Raw genomic sequence first — 19,836 nt, 5'->3', positions numbered from 1 at the left:
CAGAGGATATTGCTGCATGTCATGGGTCCCTTGTATTAGTTAAGAGACCCAAAGACATGTGTGGACATTGTGATCAAGTTAGACTACAGACACAAGTGTACATTTACAGTAACATTTGTTCTTTAGTGCTTTGAGTTACCTGAATACCAGGCTGTGCTTCATTGGTATTGATTTCTGCTCATATAAACTTTAAAGCCCTACAGTGCTTTGCTCTTTAGTGCTTTGCTCTTTAGTGCTTTGCTCTTTAGTGCTTTGCTCTTTAGTGCTTTGCTCTTTAGTGCTTTGCTCTTTAGTGCTTTGCCTCTGACCTTTTGATTTTGCTCTTCCTCTGAAAGTACTATAGCATTCTTCTACATTAAATCTTGCAACTCGGGGGGGGGGGGTTGTTGAACAAAACAAAATGTTAATCAAATACAAACTATTGATTTGACTTTTTCATTGCTGACATTTTTAAAACAGAGAAGAGAGATGAAGTGGTATATTATGACACTTATGAAAGTATGGAAGCCATGCTTGAAAAAGAAGATATGGCAACATCTGTACACTTGCAAAAAGAGGAGCTGCAAAAGTTGCAACTAAAAATCCGCCAGCTGGAAGCAAGGCGTGGACATATTTCAGCCAAGAAAGCCTACCTCAGAAATAAGAAGGTATTATTAAATTGCAAATTTCTAGCATAATTACCAAATTTAATAAAACTTGAAAAGATTTAATTTCAGATACAACTTCCAAGTCTCTCAGAATTTTCATGGATTATATTTACTACTTACTAAAAGTTGTTTTACAGAGTACCAAGTACAATAGCATGTATTATTAAATTGATATATTTAAGATTCAGTTTATCTTTTAGCTTTCAAGGAACCTTTAATCACTTAGAAGTCAACAAATAAACTTATTTCTATTAACTAATCAGAATACTTTCATGTGGAAAGTACATGCTAGAATGCATGTTTTTACAGAGAGTAGTGTTTGCAGAAGAGAATCAAGGGTGTTTTCTCACTAATGAGTTCTATTTTCATTCTCTCACCTCATCCTTTTAAACTTATGTGTCATTAATTCTCTATATTCAGGAAATATACACAAAATCCAGTATATATTCTTAATTTGTAAAACTAGATGTGCTATTTAAGGCCACTTTTCTTTGTGTTACATAGTTGGGATGTTGTGCAAAAAATTGTTTTAATATAGCTAATGTTTTGAAATTGTGTATCAAATGTAGGTAAATATGTTCATTCCTTTTTTCCAGGATGACTTATTTACAGTTCCCTACCAGTTTGTGGTTACTTCAATATGCATTATTAATGAGCAAGATAGCTTAATGAGTAGAATAGATCAAAGTTTTGAGAGCGCAGTGTAATACTTGTTAAAAAAGAGATTTTTTTACCCCATGCTATATACTATAAGGCTATGTAGAAGTCTCAGTTGAGACTTCATTCTAAATTAGGATCAGGGGTTGGGGTGGTTGTATGTTCCCAGTCATTTTGCTTGATAAAGGAGATGACACCTTTATATAAACAGTTCTAGTAGGTTGAGGCAAAACATTCAATCTTTCCTCTCCTTCATAAGGAATATATCTATTTCTGTACCTAAATCTGAAGCAAAACAGTAGTTGATACGTCTTATATTTTGGATTTTTTCTGTTTCTTCAATCACTGTCTTGTCTCTGATTAACACAATATGGAGAAGACTGTAAATAAATTATTATAAAAGAAATGTCTCTTGTTAGCCAGTTATGAAAAGTAGTTTGCTTAGAGTCATTGAGTTTGTTTTATGTGATTTTGTAAAAAGAAAAAAGTATCAAGAAGCTGGGCTTTTTAGTACTGGAAGGAATAGATCCTATCTGTCATGTTATGCTAATTAATATAGGCTATGTTATAATAGCTATGCTATTTTCTCCTGAATATGAAAAGACACTCCTGGCGCCTTATGGAGTACACAAACCTGTTTAAAAGCAACAGGCTGGTTGCTGTTCCTTACTTAACTTATGGGAGTTAACAAGTTGAGAAGTGACCCTGAAGCAAGAGCAGAGATTTTTTTTTTTTTAGCATGCCTTCTCATCTATATAATTAACTAGTCACCTTCAACTGGCTCATTTGTTTCCAGGTTATGCTAAGATAAAATACCTTGTTTAAGCTGAAGGAATTAGTTGTTCTAGGTTGTAACACTATTTCAGCATGCCTACTTGTGCACTGAGACACGATGCAGAGATGTATATGGTAGTAATGCTCATCTGGGTCTGCATGCAGGAGTAATATATTCATGCCTGCTCAACACTGTGCTGGAAGAATGTGGCTGTACTGCTTTCAGGACCTGAGGTAATGTGTCCACGTGGAACTTCACTGCTGGACATCACAGCATGGACATCACAGTGCTCTCAGAACTAGTTCCAGCTCTCTACTGATTTCATTGCCCAGTGTGGCATTGTCTGCAGTTGAGTGCTGCAGTGAGATACTTAGCTTTCAGCTACTAAAGAAATCACGGATTAGAATAACATATATTTAAACCTGCAGGAGGAAATCAAACATTTTGATTTGAACAAAAAGAATAGGCAGAAACAGTTGTGTGCCATTTTGCAGCACTTGAGGAGAAAAGAATGTAGCCATTTTGATGGATATTTGTTAGAGGTATTTACTGTAGCTGCTCTTAATACTGCTGAATAACACAGAGCCCTACTAAACTTATGTGGTGGGTTGACTTTGGCTGGATGCCAGGTGCCCACCAAGCCACTCTGTCACTCCCCCTCCTCAACTGGACAGGGGAGAAAAATATGATGAAAGGCTTGTGGGTCAAGATAAGGACAGGGAGATCACTCACCAGTTACTGTCACAGGCAAAACAGACTTGACTTGGGGAAACTAATTTAATTTATTACCAATCAAATCAGAGATGGATAATGAGAAATAAAACCAAATCTTAAAACACCTTCCCCCCACCCCTCCCTTCTTCCCAGGCTCAACTTCACTCCCAAATTCTCTACCTCTTCCCCCTGAGCAGCATAGGGGGACAGGTAATGGGGGTTGCAGTCAGTTTGTCATATTTTGTCTCTGCTGCTCCTTTCTCCTTACAATCTTCCCCTGCTCCAGCATTGGGTCCCACCCATGGGAAACAGTCCTCCATGAACTTCTCCAAGATGGGTCCTTCCCACAGGCTGCAGTTCTTCAGGAATTGCTCCAGCATGGGTCCTTTTCGTGGGGTGCAGTCCTTTAGGAACAAACTGTTCCAGCATGGGTCCCCCATGGGGTCACAAGTCCTGCCAGCAAACCTGCTTCAGCATGGGCTTCTCTTTCCATGGGTCCACAGGTCCTGCCAGGAGCCTGTTCCAGCATGGGCTCTCCATGGGGTCACAGCCTCCTTTGGGGGCATCCACCTGCTCTGGCATGGGGTCCTCCATGGGCTGCAGGTGGATATCTGCTCCACTGTGGACCTCCATGAGCTGCAAGGGGACAGCCTGCTTCACCATGGTCTTCACCACAGGGGCTGCAGGGGAATCTCTGCTCTGGTGCCTGGAGCACCTCTTCCTCCTTCTTCACTGACCTTGGTGTCTGCAGGGTTGTTTCTCATATTCTCATTCCTCTCTTCTGGCTGCTCTTGTGCAGCAGGTTTTTTTCCCTTCTTAAACATGTTGTCACAGAGGCGCTACCAGAGTCACTGATGGGCTCAGCTTTGGCCAGTGGCAGGTCCGTCTTGGAGCTGGCTGGCATTGGCTCTGTCGGATATAGGGGAAGTTTCTGGCGTATTCTCACAGAAATGACCCCTGTACTTTCCCCTGCTACCAAAACCTTGCCACAGAAACAGACATGGTAGAAACTTATCATAGAATGGTTTGGGGTGGAAGGGACCTTAAAGACCATCTAGTTCCAACCCCCCTGCCATGGGCAGGGACACCTTTCCACTAGACCAGGTTGCTCAAAGCCTCATCCAACCTGGCCTTGAACACTGCCAGGGAGGGGGCAGCCACAACTTCTCTGGGCAACCTGTTCCAGTGTCTCACCACCCTCACAGGAAAGAATTTCCTCTTAATATCTAATCTAAATCTACCCTCTTTCAGTTTAAAACCATTCCCCCTCATTCTATCACTACTTGTCCTTGTAAAAAGCCCCTCTCCTACTTTCCTGTAGGCCCCCTTCAGGTACTGGAAGGCTGCTAGAAGGTCTCCCCAGAGCTTTCTCTTCTCCAGGCTGAACAACCCCAACTCTCTCAGCCCATCTTCATAGGGGAGAGGTGCTCCAGCCCTCTGATCATCTTCATGGCCTTCTCTGGACTTGCTCCAACAGCTCCATGTCCTCCTCATGTTGGGGGCCCCAGAGCTGGACACAGTACTCCAGGTGGGGTCTCACCAGAGTGGAGTAGAGGGGCAGAATCACCTCCCTGGACCTGCTGGCCATGCTGCTTTTGATGCAGCCCAGGGTGCAGTTGGCCTTCTGGGCTGCCAGCACACATTGCTGGCTCATGTTGAGCTTCTCATCAACCATCACCCCCAAGTCCTTCTCCTCAGGGCTGCTCTCAATCCATTCTCTGCCCAGCCTGTATTTGTGTGTCCATGTTTAGCCTGTACCAGGGGCTAAACAATAAGCATTTTTTCTGTCACCCAATGTCCCTTCACCAAATGAGGAAGGGAATTGGGAAAAGGAGGGGGAGACCTGTAGGTTGAAGTTGAACAGATGTAATGAAACGAATAAATCAATATAAATGACAACACAAAACAGACAAAACTATACTTATCTAACAACTGGCAAGTTGCTCCAGGAATCACAATCCTTGGAAATAAGGGAAAAGGTAGGAGAAGCAAGAAGAGCAGGAAGAGCCCTCCCTCTTCCCAGCAAGCCCTCTCTTTTATAGTGAGTGTGATGTCAATGATATAGAATACACCTGTGGGTCAGCTGCCCTGAATTTAAGTGCTAAGGGCCTTGATCACCATGGCTGGCCACAAACTGAAACCAAATCCCAATGAAACCAGGACATTGTGCTTGGGATTGCCCTGACCCACATGCAGGACCTTGCACTTGGCCTTGTTGAACTTCATGCGGGCAAAGTCTGCTCTCCTGAAGTCCAGGGTAGTGAGCTTGCTGTGTGCCCTCCTTGCTGCCCTAAGGATCTTGAACTCCACCATTTCATGGTCGCTGCAGCCAAGGCTGCCCTTGAGCTTCACATCCCCCATCAGCCCCTCCTTGTTGGTGAGAACAAGGTCCAGCATGGCACCTCTCCTCGTTGGCTCCTCTATCACTTGGAGAAGGAAGTTGTCATCCACGCATTCCAGGAACTTCCTGGATTGTTTGTGCTCTGCTGTGTTGTCCCTCCAACAGATATTGGGGTGGTTGAAGTCCCCCATGAGGACCAGGGCTTGTGAATGTGAGACTACACCTATCTGCCTATAGAGGGCCTCATCCACTTGGTCTTCCTGGTTAGGTGGCCTGTAGCAGATCCCTACTATTGTGTCTCCTGTCCCTGCCATCCCTTTAATCCTGACCCATAAGCTCTCTGTTGCCTCCTCCTCCATCCCCAGGCAGAGCTCCATGCACTCAAACTGATCATTGACATAGAGCACAACACCCCCTCCTCGTCTCCCCTGCCTGTCCTTCCTAAAAAGCCTGTATTCCTCCATTCCAACGCTCCAGTCATCAGATCCGTGGGCCCCCAACGAAGCTGCCTTACTGCCTGAAATTCCTTTGCCCTGCTCTTCCGGTGCTCTCCTGCTGACCTGCGATCCTTCTCCAGGCTCTGGGCATCTTTCTTGGCCCTGACATCAAACTGCCTGAATTGGGATGGATTGAGGTTGTCCTCCCCTGACAACTCTAGTTTAAAGCCCTCTTCACCAGCTTGGCAAGCCTATGACCCAAGATGCTTTTCCCCTTCTCTGACAGATAGATCCCGTTGTTTGCCAGTAGACCAGGTTTCTCGAAGCTTCTGTCATCTTCTCACAGAAGCCACCCCTGTAAGCCCCCCCTTCTACCAAAACCTTGCCATGCAAACCCAATACAGCTTATTACTAATTACCTGAAAAATCAAGATTCTTGTGTTTTTGATTCAAGCATGTGGAAGCATTGTGTCTTGAGTGACCGTTCTAGTGATATTGCAAAACACTGTTAATGAACACTACTTATAGTGCCTGATGTGGATCATTGTATGTTACAAATACGTGAGGAAAAAAGGGTTCTTACTCTAAAGAGTTTTCAGTTTAAGTATGCAGAACAAAGAGCCAGATGGGATGCAGAAGTGGAGTGTAGGTGGTGAGAATGAGCACAGCGATGACTGAATGCTAAGTGGAGAAAATAATGGTTTGGGTTTTTTTTTTTTTTTAGGTTGGGTTTGGAAAGTACATACTATGTGGTAAAACTCTTTCTGAAGGTTGGTTTGTCTGTCTCTCTCGATTAAGAAACATTTATCACTGAACTGAGATGAGAGTCTGCTTAATGATTTCCAAATTGTGTTCCTGACACCACCACTACTTCTCCTCCTCCTTGCAACTGAAGGTTCCCATAGGAGAATGTCTCCTTTTTAGCAGCAGATATCATCATTAAGAGAACAATAGGAAACAATTCTCTATTGTTGGTTTTTATTTTTTTGGAGGAGGTAGTTTCATCATCTGGGTATTTGAAAATCTTGTCTGTTGAGGAGATAACGCAGTGAAAGGGAACCAATTACTGTGTGTTGAATAAGATTTTATGTAATATAAATATAAACTTCTGTGACTGTAGTCTCTATTTTTTTTCAGAAATTCCCTGTTTTTGCAGTTGATGCTTTTATTTTTTAATAATATTGTCAGATAATTGTACCAAACCTTTATTTAGAAACTTTTGCTAAAGATTTGTTAGAAACCTCTTTCAGTTGTGATTCTGAGTTACTAAGCCAGCGTTTTAAATGTTTTTTCTTTAATGTTGCCACCTAGCTATTTTTTCTTCATCCTTTGTTTGCAGTCACTTAATCTTGTCTACAGGTAGAACCCTGTATTTGTCCCTATGAAATTGCAACCTTTTTTTTTTTTGACTATTTCTGTAATAAGTTGATTCAGATGTGCTGCAACATGTTTTCAGCCCCTCCTAGTCTTTTTTATTATTTCAAGTCGTAGAGACTTAATTACATTAAAGTAGGTTGTTTCTTTAATAGTACAAAGAAGTATTGTATCAGAAATAGTGTAGCCAGCAGGACTAGGGAAGTGATCGTCCCCCTGTACTCAGCACTGGTGAGGCTGCACCTTAAGTACTGTGTTCAGTTTTGGGCCCCTCACTACAAGAAAGACATTGAGGTGCTGGAGCAAGTCCAAAGAAGGGCAACAAAGCTGGTGAAGGGTCTAGAGCACAAGTCTTATGAGAAGCAGCTGAGGGAACTGGCGTTGTTTAGTCTGGAGAAAAGGAGGCTGAGGGGAGACTTTATTGCTGTCTACAACTACCTGAAAGGAGATTGTAGCGAGGTGGGTGTTGGTCTCTTCTCCCAAGTAACAAATGATAGGATGAAAGGAAACGTACTCAAGTTGCACCAGGGGAGGTTTAGATTGGATATCAGGAAAAATTTCTTCACCGAAAGGGTTATCAAGCAGTGGAACAGGCTGCCCGGGGAAGTGATTGAGTCACCATCCCTGGAGATATTTAAAAGGCGAGTAGATGTGGCGCTTAGGGACATGGTTTAGTGAGACTTGGCAGTGCTAGGTTAACGGTTGGACTTGATGATCTCAAAGGTCCTTTCCAACCAAAACGATTCTATGAAAGTCAGCACCAAATATGTTTTGGTCTGGTTTAACCTCTTTCTTTACATGCTTAAAATATCTTTCATTATTGCTCTTAATCAGAAAGATTTAAATATTGATGCTAAAGATAAAATGTTTCAGAAAAGTGTGCCCCCCATGTATTTATGAGAGTATATTCCTGTAATGTGCGTATTAAAGTATCTTACATATTTTTATTTCTTTAGTCTCGCCAACCTGTAAAAAAAAGTAAACAAAAAAAACCCCACAAAAAATAAAACCAGATCAAAACATAAAACAACCCAAACCTAACATACAGTTGTTCTTGTTACTTTAAATATTCTTTAATCGAACTTAACATGTGATACAAAAATCGAAAATCTCCAAACCCCCTTGCTTTCTAACTTTCCTCACTGAAGTGGGAAGCTAGGTGCGGCTGGGCAAGGAGTCCAAAAGAAAACTCAATAACACCAGTGTGTTATTAAGCAGGCATTCTTTATTGCAGCGCTGGGCAGCACTGGGGATTATCCACCATGAGTGCTCCACCGGTTTGGCAAATTTCTAGAGAATATATACCATAAAGTTATACATAATCATAAGATTTCCAAGAATTCATTTACATAACCATGAGATATGCAAATGTCCGCTCCACATGCGCAGTCGTTTTCCCTGGTGGTTGTCAGGGGTCTTCAGATGAAGGCCAGTAGTCTTCCTCACCGTGTTCGCTGACTGACCCCTGTTTTTGCGTAAACCCAGTCCGGGGATCACGTAGGCCATGTAGGCCGTGTCCTTCGAGGCAGCTGTTGCAACTCCCTTATCTTTATGTTTCCGTGCCTCTGTTTTCCCAAGGCCAAGTTGTCTGAAGTGAAATACAGCCATCTTAATTAGAAACTATCTTCTCAAGACCCAGATGTCTGAAGTGAGATATGGCCATCTTCATTAAAAAGGCTCCCCTTTATTTATTTATATAACTAGGTTAGTCAAGTGTCTAAGGTATTTACAACATCCCTTGTTCTTGGGGCCCCGAACCGTTTCACACGTAAATAGAGAATAAAGGTAAATCAGTAGTAGTATTACAAAAAGTCTTTCAAATTCTCTAATAATGTTCCAAAGGTATTGCTACGTCTTTGTAGAAATTAAGTAGTTTATACTTTTGCAGTTACAAATTAAATAATTAACTTTTCCAGCTGTATTAAACTCTTTTCATCAGGGAAAAAACCCCACAAACAAACAAACATAAAACCCAGCAGAGTTTAGATATATAGAGATACACACCCCCCCCCCCCCACACCCCCCGATGAAGCTGGGACAGTATTTCTACAGGAACTTGTGCTCTTGTTGGAGTATTACCTGTATACAGTAGCAAAATTGATGGTCTTACTGTTTAGAAACATTCAAGACAGCATGGTATTTCTTTCCTATACAGGGACCCTGATCACAGTATGTCCATAGCTTTTAGGAGAATGTAGCTTTTTCTGCAGTTCCCAGTGTCCAAAATTGTGGGCTTTTTTTATCCCTCCCCTCCTTGTTTGTTTGTGTTTTTCTGCCACTACTGTAGTATCTTGCTTGATGGCTGATACTCCATCAGCTGCCCCAAGCAATGCTTGCGACAGCAAAGCTCCCATCTGGCTCCACCCAGTAAGTCAACTGACTGCCTGGAAAGCCCATCACTTTGGTGGTGTTCTAGCTGCCGTCACGCTCCAAACTGTTTCCTAACACTGCCCCCTCTTACACAGCCATGAGTCCTGTTTCTAACTGCACATCTGACCTTGTTCTAGTTCTGTCTGGTGCTTGTACCAGGCCTAATTTCATTGCCCATAATGTCTGATTTCCTGGCCCTCAGTATTGTCCTATGAACTTGTCTGTCTCTTTGCTACTATAAATTCCTGCACATGCCTTTTCTTTGCAACTGATACTTAATTCAGTTCTTTTTATATAATTTACCTTAACTTTGAGTGTCATACTTCTTCCTGTCATCTATTGTACCATGTCCTGTTTTCTTTTTAACCTGTTCTTATTCACAAGCAATGTAATAAATGCTTGTTTTTAAACCAGACACTACAGATGTGAACTCGGTATAATAAGTGAACCTGCTTGTGCACGCGTAAAATTGTAACAATTTTATTAATGTTTGTGCTTGCAAATTGTACATGCAACAGTTGAACTGACACTTGTAAATGGGAAGCCGCCTAGTTGCCTAAACAGAAATACGTAGTATATTTGAGAGTTAGTTATTATCCATGTATACAAATACATGGAGTTGCACAATGGTTTTATGAAGTATTTGACAAATTGTTATTTCTTGCCACTTTTGTACTGGTATTGTAGAATAGACTTTCCAAGCAGCTGTTACTTGTATATATTCTTTTGACAGTTAAAAGTAATAGGTTTGGGTTTGTCTTGGTTTTGTTTCCATTTTATGGTTTTATTGTAAGTTAAATTAGCTTGGTTAAATTGGCTTGTCTGAGATGGGCTTTTTAATTTTTATTTTTCTAATTCTTAGTGCTGTTTGCTAAATGTGACATTATGCACTGTAAATTGATATATGAAATTTATATTTTATAGATAACATTTTATGTCTCTGCAGGAGATCTGTATCGCAAAGCATAATGAAAAGATCCAGCAATGTCACCAGAGTGAGAAGGAATACAAAATGCACCATACTGTTCAGCTAGTAAGTTTGAGTTTTCTGCTGTTGAGTTTAGCTTTTAGTTAATAGCTTGCATTCCTCATTATACATTAATTAGTAGAGCATTTGGAGTAATAGCTGTTTTAAAAAGATAGTGTGTATCCTTGACCTTTGGACCATGGATTTCTGTGTCATATTATGCTGGCAAGGGGGAATATATAGCTGTGTTAGGATGACAATAAACCCAAGCAAATAAAATAGTTCATTAATACTAGGTTCACAGTCTAAGTGATAACTGCTAGGGTTAGACTGCATGCAGTTTGTTGTCATGTGCACATAGATGATTCCAGACATCTCTGAGTACAGTGTCAGATATGCTGAAATGAGTAAAGAAACCATACACATTTATTCTTGAGTCTTAATAAGCTTGTTCGTTATTTTTCTTTTCTCTACAAAAGAAATCACTTGAATTGTGTTTTATAAAGTATGTAGTTCCAGCTATATGCTCCACGATTCTCTGCACAGTCTCATCGCAGAGAAAAGGCTAGGTAGTCTGACTGTTGTGTTAGATTTTATCTAGTGATCTAGACTTTATCTTAAAGAATATTCAAAAACTGGGCTAGGTCTTCGGAGCTGTAGTATTGATATAGTATCAATATTTAATAAAGATCGCTGACAAAGATGCATTAAAATCCAAGTCTTTTTAATTCATAGAATCATAGAATGGTTTGGGTTGGAAGGAACCTTAAAGATCATCTAGTTCCAAGCCCCCTGCCATGGGCAGGGACACCTTTCCTCTAGACCAGGTTGCTCAAAGCCCCATCCAACCTGGCCTTGAACACTGCCAGGGAGGGGGCAGCCACAACTTCTCTGGGCAACCTGTTCCACTGTCTCACCACCCTCACAGTAAAGAATTTCTTCCTAATAGCTAATCTAAATCTACCCTCTTTCAGTTTAAAACTGTTTCCCCTCATCCTATCACTACTTGTCCTTGTAAAAAGTCCCTCTCCCGCTTTACTGTAGGCCCCCTTCAGGTACTGGAAGGCTGCTAGAAGGTCTCCCTGGAGACTCCTCTTCTCCAGGCTAAACAACCCCAACTCTCTTAGCCCATCTTCATAGGGGAGAGGTGCTCCAGCCCTCTGATCATCTTCGTGGCCCTCCTCTGGACTCATTCCAACCGGTCCATGTCCTTCTTATGCTGGGGGCCCCAGAGCTGGACTCGGTACTCCAGGTGAGGTCTCACGAGAGCGGAGTAAAGGGGCAGTATCACCTCCCTTGACCTACTGGCCACGCTGCTTTTGATGCAGCCCAGGATACAGTCGGCCTTCTGGGCTGCAAGCGCACATTGCCGGCTTATGTTGAGATTCTCGTCAACCATCACCCCCAAGTCCTTCTCCTCAGGGCTGCTCTCAATCCATTCTCTGCCCAGCCTCTATTTGTGCTTGGGATTGCCCCAACCCATGTGCAGGACCTTGCACTTGGCCTTGTTGAATGTCATGCGGTTTGCATGGGCCCACTTCTCAAGCCTGTCAAGGTCCCTCTGGATGGCATCCCTTCCCTCCAGCGTGTCAACCGCACCACACAGCTTGGTGTCGTCGGCAAACTTGCTGAAGGCGCACTCAATCCCACTGTCCATGTCACCGACAAAGATGTTAAACAGGACCGGTCCCAATACCGACCCCTGAGGAACGCCACTCGTCACTGGTGTCCACTTGGACATCAAGCCGTTGATCACAACTCTTTGAGTGTGACCATCCAGCCAATTCCTTATCCACTGAGTGGTCCACCTGTCAGGTCCATGTCTCTCCAATTTAGAGATAAGGATATCATGCGGGACAGTGTCAAATGCTTTGCACAAGTCCAGGTAGATGACAGTAGTCACTCTTCCCTTATCCACCAACACTGTAACTCCATTGTAGAAGGCCACCAAATTTGTCAGGCATGATTTGCCCTTAGTGAAGTCATGTTGGCTGTCACTAATCACCTCCTTGTTTTCCATGTGCCTTAGCATAGTTTCCAGGAGGATCTGCTCCATGATCTTGCCAGGCACAGAGGCGAGACTGACTGGCCTGTAGTTCCCCGGCTCTTCCTTTTTTCCCTTTTTAAAAATGGGGGTTATGTTTCCCCTTTTTCCAGTCAGTGGGGACTTCACCAGACTGCCACGATTTCTCAAAAATGATGGATAGTGGCTTAGCAACTTCATCCGCCAGTTCCCTCAGGACCCGTAGATGCACCTCATGAGGTCCCATGGACTTGTGCACCTTCAGGTTACTTAGATGGCCTCAAACTTCATCTTCTGCAGTGGGCAGTTGTTATGACCTGGTCGCATCTGGTTCATGGATCCCTTGGAGTAAATTAAGATGAAATGACACCAAATAACTGGTATGCAATTAAGAACAATTTATTAGAACAGGGAAAGCAGCATAGCTGTAAGCATCTTAGGTTTCTTAAGGCAATGAGAAAAGAGAGAAAGGGGAAAAGAGAGAGAGGATAGAAAGCGGCTTAAGCAACAGAGAAAAGAGAGAAAAAGAGAAAGAGGATAGAAGATATGAGAGAGAGGTATCACCACCCTTGTATCCCGCGACGTAAGCTGTTCGTAGAGTCGGTCAGTCCTCACGAGTCGGTCAGTCCTCACGTGGCGGGTGCGCACAGGCGTCCCAAGCAGGAAGTTCTAAATACTTTAGTTCATTTGCATGCAAGATAGGAGAGGGTGGTGACATCCCTCTTGTCTCCCCCCTCCGCTCGCTTCTCATGCTAATTGGGACGCTTGCGCATTTGTAGTCTTAGATTGTTCTTGAAATGAGTCGGTGGTCCCCCAAGGGGTGTTTGGTGGTCGTGATCTCCCATAGTTGTGGTGTCCGCTGTATGACCTCGCTTCTGCGCAACTGTAGTTGATGCCTTTATGTTGCAAAGATGTTGCACGTGTAGGTTGGCCCCAAGGAAAAGATACCATTCTGCCTCCGCAGGACTTAACTCTTCTCCAGCCAGAGTTGTAAAACAAGTCGTTTAAGGCACAGCAAAGGTATTGTTCTGCCTCTGCAGCACCCATCCTCTCCTCCAGCTAGAGTTGTAAAACAAGTTGTTTAAGGCATACATACTCTGTCCCTTACAGCAGTTCTTCATTCTCCCAGTCCCTGCCTTTGCCTTCTGCGACTTGGGCGCTGTGGCTTGAGCACTTGTCAGTGAAGACCTCAGCCTTCTCCATATCCCGAGTAACCAGGTCTCCCACTTCCTTCTGGAGAGGGCTCACATTTTCCCTAGTCTTCCTTTTATCACTGACATAGCTATAGAAGCTTTTCTTGATTCCTTTGACATCCCTGTCCAGATTTAAATCTATCAGGGCTTTAGCTTTCCTAACCTGATCCCTGGCTACTCGGACAATTTCCCTGTATTCCTCCCAGGCTACCTGCCCTTGCTTCCACTCTCTGTAGGCTTCCTTTTTGTGTCTGAGTTTGTCCAGGAGCTCCTTGTTCATCCATGCAGGTCTCCTGGTGTTTTTGCCTGCCTTCCTCTTTGTCGGGATGCATCGCTCCTGAGCTTGGAGGAGGTGGCCCTTGAATATTAACAAGCTTTCTTGGTCCCCTCTTCCCTCCAGGGCTTTATCTCAAGGGACTCTACCAAGAAGGTCCCTGAAGAGGGCAAAGTCTGCTCTCCTGAAGTCCAGGGTGGTGAGCTTGCTGTGCACCCTCCTTGCTGCCCTATGGATCTTGAACTCCACCATTTCATGGTCGCTGCAGCCAAGGCTGCCCTTGAGCTTCACATTCCCCACCAGCCCCTCCTTGTTGGTGAGGACAAGGTCCAGCATGGCACCTCTCCTCGTCGGCTCCTCTATCACTTGGAGAAGGAAGTTATCATCTACCCATTCCAGGAACCTCCTGGATTGTTTGTGCCCTGCTGTGTTGTCCTTTCAACAGATATTGGGGTGGTTGAAGTCCCCCATGAGGACCAGGGCCTGTGAATGTGAGGCTACACCTATCTGCCTATAGAGGGCCTCATCCCCTTGGTCTTCCTGGTCAGGTGGCCTGTAGCAGACACCCACTATAATGTCACCTGTCCCTGCCCGCCCTTTAATCCTGACCCATAAGCTTTCCATCAGCTCCTCCTCCATCCCCAGACAAAGCTCCATGCACTCCAGCTGGTCACTGACATAGAGGGCAACACCCCCTCCTTGTCTCCCCTGCCTGTCCTTCCTAAAGAGCCTGTATCCTTCCATTCCAACACTCCAGTCATAGGAGCCATCCCACCACATCTCCGTGATGCCAATAAGATCATAGCCCGGCGGGCATGCGCATGTCTCTAGCTCCTCTTGTTTATTCCCCATGCTCTGTGCATTTGCATAGAGGCATTTAAGTTGCCTCCCCCCCCATCAAGCTGACTTACTGGCTGGAATTCCTTTGTGCTGTTCTTCAGATGCTCTCCTGTTGACCTGCGATCCTTCTCTAGGCTGTGATTCAGGCTTCAATTAGATTAGCAAAAGTGATTCTGTTTCATCCTTATACATTTTTAACATTGATACATTTGTCCAGGAAGTCAGCTGCATAATTTATCTTATGAAAAGGCTACTTTTGAAAGATGGCATTTATTGGCGTACTCTTTCAGGAATTTAGAAAAATAGATAATTTTTATTTCAGTTCTTACAATAAGGCCAAGGAATTTGCTATGTGGATTGCAGTCCATTTATCACTTAAAAATAAGATGGCAAAGATGAAGGACATTTTGTCTCTGAAACACTACTGGGCTTTTTCATTATTTACTTCATGGAGTTGCCCGCTTGCACTTTATAAAGAACCTTATTCTAATTTTTTGGTCTTTTTTTTCTGTTAATAATTTGACTGAAAATTTCTGCTATTATTGTAAAATAGGTTTTCAGCCACTGGTTTTCATGAAGAATTTTGAAAAGATAACCTCAAACGTGTCCAAACGTGAAACCAAATGAGAATTGCAATTTCAATATTCTTATTTCAAAACAAAAAAAAACCCCAACAACCCCACAACCAATACAGCGCCCCCCCCCCCCCCAACCAAACCCAAAACAAACAAAAAAAACCACCCCTCTGAGTTTGAGACTGCTTCAGGAAAAGTTTCACCTGGTTGCATATGAAACGTGCATGTGTGGTGGTAGAACTATCCTTTCTTCTTGCTATAATCTTTTCTTTATGCTTGTTTTAACTTCTTTGCCCCGTCGCTCAGTAATTTTCTTTTTACCACATACTTCTAGTCCTCTTCTCCTTTTCCTGTTTCCTGTCTTTACCATTTTTCAGACATGTCCTTCTCTTTGTCTCCCTAACGCATCTATACTTATCTCCCTTAAAATCACAGGAGTTGGCCCTTAATAAAGGACATAATTTTTTAAATTATGATGATCATCATCTTTTAAAAGTAATGCTTAATGCTGTGAGTCTTTTAAGAATTAAAGCTGCTGTTTCTGCTCAGGTGGTTTTCTTTATAGTCACCTGTTCTATCACGTTTCCTGAGAACTTCTGAACTTATGCATACAGTGACTTTTGCCATCTGATAACTAGTGTCCACTTTCAATAAATTTGACTGAAGTGTAGTATTTTGTTTCAAAGATGTAGTAACTTTGCTGAAGTTTTGTGAAAATGGATGACTATTTAAAGGAGGTGGATCCACATGTGTGTTTTCACTGAGGTAAGATCCCCAAACAAGAAAAAATATAACTGTCGTAGCTGCAAGGAAGAGTTTCAAACCTTTATATAAAAATTACAGAAAATCAATCTGGATTAAATAATGACATCTTAATTAAATACAAAACTTTAGTTTACTAATGGAAATTATAATGAAAATGTTTACTTAATTTGCTCAATATTGTCTTCAAAACTTTGTGGCACTGAGTTCTGTGATTTCTTGCACTGTAAAAATTTTAATATGACTTGTTTTAAATGTGCAACCTTGCAATTTGAACTGTCATTTTGTTTTTGGAATGAGAGAAAATGGATACTGGTTTGCTGTCTGGCTAATTTGTACAATTTTAAATTTATGGGATTTTTTTTTTCAGTATAATATTCTGTTATGTCTCTAGTTATTTATCGTCTTTCAAGGTAAAAAGTTCCAGTCTTCAAGTGCTCCAGTTCCAGATTGAAATCTATCTTAATTGAGCTTTGCATTTCTTCAAGGTTATAAAACATGAAATGCATAATATTTTTTTAAGGGGAAGACAAATGCAAGGTTTTGAAGGTCAGAAACATGTTTATTTGAGTAGATTGTTAGGCAATTCCTAACAATTAGAAGAGTTATTTTAATTAAATTCTTTTTTATGATGCTAACCATAGCATTGGATGTAATATTTACATGCTTTCCATATATTTTCTCAGAAGCGCGATCAACTACAAGATGAAGAGGAAAGAAGGAGCTCCTGGGTTAGTCAGGAACGACAGAAAACACTGGACAGACTTCGCATGTTTAAACAGGTAACAGAAGAAGAGTTGTTCTTTTCCACCAATTTCATTTGCAAAAGAAATTTTCAGTCATTCCAGGACTATACTATGCTATTAGCTATTCTCTGTCATTTTATAGTTAACTGTTCTTTGGAAAATTTACAACAAAATATGGCATTGGTGGCAGCGAATTTCTCTGGCCATTGTTTTCCCAGTGCCGTAATAAGCCTCTGTTCACTGTCACATCTATGCATTGTGATAAGACACATAGCAAACTTTCCGAAAAGAAGTATAATCTAAATGGTATTTCCCACAAAGACCATTATCATCTGACATACCCCCACTACCACTGATTGCAATAACACCTGCCAATACCTGCCCCTTCCTATTGCAATGTATATATTAGAAAATGGATAGAAGATGGAATGAAGGGGAGAGAATGAGAGGGATGAAAGTGCAAGAAAACAGAGACTGTATTAATTAGTGAAGTCTTTGTTGTTGTTTTGCTGAATACATAAAAAAATATAGGTATGAGAACTTCCTTTACTGGAAAGCTGTCTTGCTTAGCAGTATACTCTTCATATCCTTATTGTTTGCAAGGCTTTTGAATTGCATCGCTTTTGTAAATTAAAGCAAATTTACTTATTTTAACCAGCACCTGTTAATGAACTGACTTTATCTATGAGCATGTTTATATTGATATGATCTCTATTGCTTTAGGCCTGCCACAATTGTCTAAAATGTTTTAGACCTGCATTTTAGAAGCAGTTTTTACTTTTGCATAAAAATGGCTATGGATGAAGCTAATTTGAAAAGACAGATATTGAAGCAGCAAATTTAAGAACTAAATTAAAAACACTTTGGAAATTCTCAAAACACTTTATTTTCAAGAGATACCTTTTTAAGCAGTATGATTCACATCCAAGGCCAGCATATTGCTGCAGAGCGCGCCACTGACCAGTTTTAGAAAAGAGAAGCAAAAGGGAATTTTGAATTTTAGTTTTCAGAAAAAACAGTTTCATATGTACAGTCTGGTTCTTAGTGAAATCCTAACTTTAACCCATGTGTATCCGTGACTAGACCAATCACATGTAAATTATGGCTTAACCAAGAATAAAAATTCAGAAAGTGGATCATTTTTGCATAAAGGTGAGGATATATTTGTTTTGTTTTTACACCCAGAGCAAAATGAATGAAAATAGTAGATGAATTCTACTTGTCAGAAAGGCAAACTCTAATAACAAGTACTTAGTATCTAAAATAGTGTGTTGCATGTACTTATCTAATTGTAAATAACTTCTTCACTTCAGCGATACCCTGGGCAAGTAATGCTTAAATCAACCAGACTACGACTGGCTCATGCAAGAAGAAAATGTGCAGCCAGCTCAGTGTCCTGTGTAGATCAGCCTCAATCTTTGCCAGCAACCATACAAATTCAAGAGAAAAGTGAAGAGCTGGAATTGGAAAATGCAGTTCAGCCTTTGCAAGTGCAGGAATCCACAAGCTTAGAACTTCAAGATATCTTGTTACCTCCCAATGGTGTTACCTCTGAACTACCTTATGTTGGTAGTTCTCCACTCACCAGTAATGAGCTTCAACTAGAGACTGTTACTGTAGTACCGCTTCCACCCCCTTTGCCTCCACCACCTCCACCTCCGCTTCCATCTTTGCCCTCCAAGGAAGATGACACCAAATCCTTAGAGAAAAGCGACATCTTTGTTAAACATCAGAGTGAGGAGAAGAGAGTCCAGAACTCTTCCAGTGTCCCAACAGCACATCTGTTTGACAGCAGCCAGCTAGTCAGTGCCAAGAAGCTGCTTAAGAAGACCAGTGATCTAGAGGGTTTACATGGGAGGAGAGGTAATGTTTTCATTTCTGTGTATTTAAGTGTAATGCACATCAATTCCTCTTTTGAATTGCTATATAGAGAAGTGTATGCTGTGATTTATTTATAATTATTAATGGGAAAGTTGTTAAATCCTTTTCAGTTGACAAATGTTGGCAACTCAAACAAATGTTAGGACCTGTATGACAGCATGCAGTATACTTGTTCAGTTAGACAGAAAACACCTGTGAAACTGATCCTATGATACACCATGTTTGACTAGCTGGAAAATGGAGCTAAATGTTGCCTAAAAAGTCATTTTTTCCTATCTTGTTTACAGCTAGCACTGCAAATATTATATGCTTCACCTGAGGGTGCAGTGTTTTTTTTAATAACAGAATTTTACATAATTTATGACCTAGTAAAATGAATACTTGTCTTGGGACATAGGAAACCTTGAGAATGCTTTCTTCAAGGTTTCTTCAAATTTTCATACAAAAATCCACAAGCTCTCAAGTCCCCTTAAGAGCCAAGTAAGAATATATACATTTAACTACAATTGAGAATTAAATCTGTAAGCATGTTAATAAATAGTTAAAAGAAAAACTTCTTTGGAAACTGAGGTGATTGAATAGAGCACAGGGCTGAACTGGGAGATGTTACAACTTCACTGTGATTCTGTGCTACTTGTTTTTCGTAGAATGAATCATAGAATGTTAGGGATTGGAAGGGACCTCGAAAGATCATCTAGTCCAATCCCCCTGATGGAGCAGGATTACCTAGACCATATCACACAGGAACGCGTCCAGGCGGGTTTTGAATGTCTCCAGAGAAGGAGACTCCACAACCTCTCTGGTCAGCCTGTTCCAGTGTTCGGTCACCCTCACCGTAAAGAAGTTTTTCCTCATATTTAAGTGGAACCTCCTGTGTTCCAGCTTGCACCCATTGCCACTTGTCCTGTCAATGGAGGTCACTGAGAAGAGCCTGGCTCCATCCTCATGACACTTGCCCTTTACATATTTATAAACATTAATGAGGTCACCCCTCAGTCTCCTCTTCTCCAAGCTAAAGAGACCCAGCTCCCTCAGCCTCTCCTCATAAGGGAGATGTTCCACTCCCTTAATCATCTTTGTGGCTCTGCGCTGGACTCTCTCTAGCAGTTCCCTGTCCTTCTTGAACTGAGGGGCCCAGAACTGGACACAATACTCCAGATGCGGCCTCACCAGGGCAGAGTAGAGGGGGAGGAGAACCTCTCTTGACCTGCTAACCACACCCCTTCTAATCCACCCCAGGATGCCATTGGCCTTCTTGGC

The 19,836-nt window shown here is 41.9% G+C and overlaps 2 protein-coding genes across 2 annotated transcripts in view; one reads left to right on the top strand and one right to left on the bottom strand.

Moving 5' to 3' along the window:
• Nucleotides 1-19,836, top strand: part of LOC137677082 (junction-mediating and -regulatory protein-like) — a 92,653-nt gene that overhangs the window by 68,557 nt on the left and 4,260 nt on the right. Inside the window, exons 6-9 of the mRNA XM_068424264.1 lie at nt 460-647; nt 10,262-10,348; nt 16,636-16,731; nt 18,009-18,558. Of these exons, the coding sequence (XP_068280365.1) occupies nt 460-647; nt 10,262-10,348; nt 16,636-16,731; nt 18,009-18,558 (921 nt within the window). The remainder of the gene's footprint in view (nt 1-459; nt 648-10,261; nt 10,349-16,635; nt 16,732-18,008; nt 18,559-19,836) is intronic.
• LOC137677083 (homer protein homolog 1-like) overlaps nt 8,175-19,836 on the bottom strand; it is a 185,865-nt gene continuing 174,203 nt past the window's right edge. The window contains exon 9 of the mRNA XM_068424266.1: nt 8,175-8,533. Coding sequence (XP_068280367.1) covers nt 8,495-8,533 — 39 coding nt within the window. The 3' untranslated portion in view covers nt 8,175-8,494. The remainder of the gene's footprint in view (nt 8,534-19,836) is intronic.

Source organism: Nyctibius grandis (genome assembly GCF_013368605.1).
Source record: "Nyctibius grandis isolate bNycGra1 chromosome W unlocalized genomic scaffold, bNycGra1.pri SUPER_W_unloc_1, whole genome shotgun sequence".
Lineage (NCBI taxonomy): Eukaryota > Metazoa > Chordata > Aves > Nyctibiiformes > Nyctibiidae > Nyctibius > Nyctibius grandis.
This window is presented reverse-complemented; position numbering and strand designations above follow the sequence as displayed.